Here is a 5,984-nt window from a genome sequence, read left to right as displayed (position 1 = left end):
TACCACTTACTGAATTATTTCATCCTTTCACCACAGATTTGAAATAAGACCTTTTTGATATGCTAAACTCTTCTGTAGGCTTCAGTGGTTCTGGTCTCTCAATTCTTATCCACTGACCTATTTCCTTATGCCAGGTGTATAGTTTTAATTATTGTAGCTCCATAGTCCTGAAAATTTTTGAGTTTTAATTTAAAAATTATATTTTATACTGAGAGTTTTTTTTAGTGTGGAAAATTTCCTGAAAGAGATGATAAAACAAATATTTTTTCCAGACGTTCCAAAATCTGATTGACTTGAAAATGTCTTCCTCAGAGTTATCATGTGTGTTTATGCATGGAAGGAGGCTTTAGTGACATGTTGGGAAAAGCCTTATGGAAAGGTTCTGAGGCGGGCAGCTCTCTGTTCTCTCTACCTTGACAGGGGAAATTGACCTTTAATGACGGCTTCCTGAAGAGAATGACAGAAGGGAATGATCCACCTTTTGGTGTTAAGTTCTGCATACAAGCTCCTTGGACAGCTTATTACAGCTACAGTAGTTTATGTTTAATATCTCTCCTAAGATGAAACATTAAAAATATTTTTCTCATATATATATTAATTCAGGGATGTGGATTTGCCAAGTCTGCAGACCAAAGAAAAAGGGAAGAAAACTACTTCATGAGAAAGCCGCACAAATAAAACGACGATATGCAAAACCCATTGGACGACCGAAAAATAAATTAAAGCAACGATTGTTGTAGGTTGAGATCTTATCAAAAGAAATCTTTTATGTTGTGCTTTAAAGTATAGGTGATTGTAACCCCCTTAGATACCATTAACTATTTACATCATTTTTACAAACTCAAGGGATGAGAAATATTTCTCCTTTTGCATAAGCTATGGAAATTTTTTGAAAACAACATTTTTAATTGTAGTTGGCATTTCGGGGTCTTCCATTGGCAGTATCTGTGACGCTAAGTGACATTTTTCAAGCAGCGGGATGGAAGCAGAATGTAGGAACTGGAAACAATCATTCAGCCTACTTTATTACCGGCTGAGCATTAGAAAAGCTTAATTGTATAAATATTTATATGGAAAATTTAAAACTAGAGAGGAATTTGTTCACATCTTTAGTGAATCTCTTTTGTTGCTCCAGATAACTATGTTTTAGAAAAATACTTCTCTCTTCTGGTGCTAATTTAGTATTACAACTTTTTAAGATCCCTTTTATGAAATAGGAGCTTCTGAGAAATCTGCAAATGACTGTCCTCATGTTTGCCTCCAGAGAGTTAGGCAGGACCATTTGGCGTGTGCATATGTGTGCAGACACACAGTACATGCAAAATATATTTGCTGTGGCCTGCCGTTCTACTCTGATAACCCCATTTCTACTAGCTTTTGCCATATACTTTCCTTAAAGCCCACAGAACATTTAGCAGGAGTTACTTGGAAAATCAGAGAAAAAGATAAGAAGTGAAGTGCATGTATGTTTTTAAACCTGTACAGAGTACAGATTTGACTGTCAGCATTAAATAAGTAAAGCGTGTACAAATGAAATCAGTAGACTTGCATATCTGAAGCTGTCCTATGGATAAGACCGTTGCCCTCTCCCTGTAGACTTAGTGGAAGGGTCATTGTGATGGAGAATGAAATGAGGAGGTGCTCTACACACACCCTGAACAGACACCACAGGTATCACTTACTTACTCTTGTCTCCCTAATTTTATCTAAAGCAATTCACTATATTACTTGCTCTCAGAAAAACTGTATCCTCCTGCACCTTTATCCCTCAAAGGAGAAGTAGAAAATGCATGATCCTTTGTAGAGTTTTCTATGAAACTTTATGAAAACCCTTTTAACTGGTGGACATTTTTAAATGGAATTTTTGCTAATTTCTGGAGGCAAACATGAAACATTTATGAATAAAATCCTTCATATTAACATCATTTGAAGTAGAAATTATATGTTTTTGCACTCGTCCTGTGTAAGCATTGTTCTCGAAATGGGACTGTATCCTCAGGGCCCAATTAAAAAAACCAAATTAGGATATAAACTTTCTAAACAAAGGACACAGCTGAAAATTGCGTCTGGCACCAATCCTAACTTTTTGTTTGTCCAAAATTGTCCTTTGAGCTTAGGAATTTTTAAGACAGTCTAGGGAGTTTTCCTTTGTACATGCTTTATAAGCGTATTATCCTTTCTGGGCAATCGATTCCAGATACAGTCCAAATGCCGCATTCTAATAAGAAAGATTTTAGCCTGGATGAGATGTTTATTGGTAACCCTCACTGTGACACTAGAGATCTGCAGTGTTAACCTGATTTGGCTGGATCAGTGGCATCAGGCAAAGCTCCTGGTGGTTGAGCCGCCCCATATGAGCCTAGTAGTTGGTCTGCACCAGCTTCCCCTTCTGCGAACTGCAATCGTTCATTAAATCTTTATGTACAAGATGACCACTAAAATGTGCTCTTCTGTTTGTAATTACTTAAGATATTTTTGTAATTTGATATCATTATCATTTTCAGGCTTCCATTTCTTCATTATTAGCCTTCAGCTAAAGTGATAATTTTTAAAGTGCATTCTTGGGCCCCAGCACAGCCATAATTCACATGCAAATATTTCTATTGTATAAATTCTGCTGCAAAATGAGTAGCTTTCCAAGCACTAGCCTGAGGTGAAGGCAAGCAGCTGCTGTTCCTGTAAGCAGCTGTGTTAGTGGAGTGACCTCCAGTCTCTGTTGGCCACACAGCTGTATGGGCAGAACCAGCAACAAATGAACTGAAATAGCAGTCAAAACCACCACTGTATAAAGATTCTGACGCCAAGTGTCTGATAATGACCATGGTAAATGTGCTGCTTCTTCACCAGACTTTTCATGTCATGTCTGACCCGCTGTAGCTTTTCTTTAATCATTTCTTCAGTTTTTTGCTATTGTTGTCCTTTTTCCAGCAATATTTTATGCTGTAATTAATTGTCTTCTTTACTTAGAGAGTATTATTGGTTATCTTATCATCTTAAGCATAAACTGCTGAGAGGAAGAGGGTATCGTTTAATATTTTCTTTAAAAATCTAATTTATAGACATACCCAAATTCTATATATAAATTTTCAAATTGAGTTAAAATTGCTTCTAACTAGAGATTAGATAAGCTTATTCTTTCACTTCTAGATAATACATACGACTTATTTCCCTTAATACTTTTAAAAAGACTTCAAGAAATCATAATTACTTGTGACAACACAAGGGGTAACATTTTTATTTAATTAAAATGAAAGCCTTGGATGTTCTTTTAGTCTCTTCAAAAATTTTCTTACTTATATTGATTGCCCTTGGATCCACCTGGATTCTTTTAGTACCTGTTGGATGGGCCCTGGAAGAATCATGACGTGCAACTATAGTTGCTGCTGACTGTTTCAACAGAGAAACGTCTAGGTGGAGTCACACACACACAAAAACAGTCCTCAGGGTTGCAGTTCAGTTTCTTAAGTTTAAGCACATTGAATGCATCTAGTTGCTATAAATTTGTTTTAGGTACCTTTATAATTCTATTATTAAATTCTGATACTATTCTCTAAATTTTTGCCTAGGTCTGTAACCAGTGATGAAGGATCCATGAATGCATTCACAGGAAGGGGGTCACCTGGTAGGGGTCAAAAGACTAAAGTCTGTACCACACCTTCATCTGGTCATGCTGCATCTGGGAAGGACTCAAGCAGCAGATTGGCTGTTACAGACCCCACTCGGCCTGGTGCCACCACCAAAATCACCACCACCTCCACCTACATTTCTGCCTCTACACTTAAAGTTAACAAGAAAACCAAAGGGCTCATTGATGGCCTTACTAAGTTTTTTACACCATCACCTGATGGTCGCAGATCACGAGGTGAAATAATAGACTTTTCAAAGCACTATCGTCCAAGGAAAAAGGTCTCTCAGAAACAGTCATGCACTTCTCATGTGTTGGCTACAGGTACCACACAAAAGCTAAAACCTCCACCTTCTTCACTTCCACCCCCAACTCCCATCTCTGGTCAGAGCCCCAGTTCACAAAAGTCCAGCACTTCCACTTCTTCTACCTCTCCCCAGAGTTCTTCCAGCCAGTCCAGTGTGCCCTCCTTTAGCAGTCTTACTAATAACAGCCAGCTGAAGGCACTCTTTGATGGACTCTCTCATATCTATACTACTCAGGGACAGTCTCGAAAAAAGGGACACCCAAGTTATGCACCACCCAAACGTATGCGTCGTAAAACTGAATTATCTTCCACAGCAAAATCTAAAGCCCATTTCTTTGGAAAAAGAGATATTAGAAGTAGGTTTATTTCTCACTCCTCCTCCTCTAGTTGGGGGATGGCTAGAGGACGTATTTTTAAAGCAATTGCTCACTTCAAGCGAACAACTTTCCTTAAAAAGCACAGGATGCTAGGCAGATTAAAATATAAAGTGACCCCTCAGATGGGGACCCCCTCACCAGGGAAGGGGAGCTTGACAGACGGAAGGATTAAACCTGATCAGGATGATGGTAAGCAAAAGGTCAAAGCTCCAACCAAACCTGCGTCCCGTCCCTTTCTCCCCAACCCCGAAAAAAATAAATCAATCAATTCCTATTTGTCACATAGGTCTTAGCTATTTCTCTTGTTCTCACTTCACTTTCATACAGAAACAGTGAAACTTTGACCTTTTTCTAATGCTGACTAAACCTCCAAAATGTTGTTTTTCCAACTAATACTCTCCCACCTATTATTATTTATTTCCATTCGTAGTGACACTAGGACCCCCAGATGCCTTCATAGCGTTGCTTATGGCTTTGTAGTCCCGCATGAGTAGCCACTGTCACGCTTCTGCCATGTCCTTTCCCATGCTGCCTCTTCAGCCACAGCGCTGTTTGGTCGTGCGCTGTCAGTGCTTCCAACGGGGGATTTCAGCTCCTCGTTTCCCTCTGCTCCATTGCTTTCTCATGACAAAGTCCATCCTGCTTCCTTCTCAACAAAGCCTGATCTGTGATTCTGTGAGGTGTGCTTTTGGATGTGAGTGTGTCTGTGTGTGTATTCACCTTAGGGAGAAAACTGATTTCATAATTTCATTTAACAAATTGACCCGTTACATTTGCTACCCTTTATAAAACAAAAAAAAAAAAAAAAAAACAAAAATGTGTCATTTGGACCAAGTGGTAGATTTTGTTTTCTCAAAAGTGATAATGGGAATTCTGTAACTAGACATTGATATCGTGGTTGAAAAATATGATTTCACTTTGTGTTGCTCTTACTTTCCCTCATTTATTTATTGGAGCCGTAAGAAGATGACAGTGATCATTCAAATAAAAATTTGGGTACTGCAGGGAAAGGGTACTGCTGGATCTTTGAGCAGTGCTTAGATGTAAAAGCTTATATAGCTTTTTTTTTTTTTTTTAAAAAAGATCCCTATTTGCCCACTATGCTAATTTGGTACCGTTTTGGTAATATACGGTGGTTACTCATGATTCAAGTCAGTGAATACACTTTCTGCTGGTTTTAAATGACAGATACTGAAATCAAAATAAGCATCAAACAAGAAAGTACAGATATAAATGTGATCGGAAACAAGGATACCGTTACAGAAGAGGATTTGGACGTTTTTAAGCAGGCCCAGGAACTTTCTTGGGAGGTAAGGCTAGGATACCACATTATAGTAACAAGGATAATATTTGATTGTTTTTCGTGTATGATTATTATGAAATGACTGCTTTGATTTTGTAGAGAATCCCCCTCAAAATTCTTTGTGGTTCTTTAACTGTTATCACGATCATTTTTGTTGACTGTGCATTCAAAAGCAGTGACTTTCTGTTGTTTTTCCTAAGATCAAAATTTCCCCCAGATTTGAGATTTGAAGTCTTTAAGTATTACCTTTTTTTTTTTTTTTTCCAGCCTACTTCTGGCATTTATAGATAGACATGATAAACAGCAGGCCATTATCTGAAAGAGACTGTTAAGTGTAAAGCTCGCTCTTTCCAACACGCTAACTAACACTCT

General features: G+C 38.1%; 1 protein-coding gene across 6 annotated transcripts in view; it reads left to right on the top strand.

Annotated features, from left to right (window-relative positions):
• KAT6B (lysine acetyltransferase 6B) overlaps positions 1–5,984 on the top strand; it is a 165,777-nt gene that overhangs the window by 116,093 nt on the left and 43,700 nt on the right. For 4 of the 6 annotated variants that reach the window (XM_025049354.1, XM_015592264.2, XM_025049353.1 and 1 more), the window contains exons 7-9: positions 604–736; positions 3,567–4,498; positions 5,498–5,619. In XM_025049354.1, coding sequence (XP_024905122.1) covers positions 604–736; positions 3,567–4,498; positions 5,498–5,619 — 1,187 coding nt within the window. The remainder of the gene's footprint in view (positions 1–603; positions 737–3,566; positions 4,499–5,497; positions 5,620–5,984) is intronic. The other 2 variants (XM_015592265.2, XM_015592266.2) reach the window with 2 other exon arrangements.

This window comes from Pteropus alecto, unplaced genomic scaffold, assembly GCF_000325575.1.
Source record: "Pteropus alecto unplaced genomic scaffold, ASM32557v1 scaffold155, whole genome shotgun sequence".
Lineage (NCBI taxonomy): Eukaryota > Metazoa > Chordata > Mammalia > Chiroptera > Pteropodidae > Pteropus > Pteropus alecto.
This window is presented reverse-complemented; position numbering and strand designations above follow the sequence as displayed.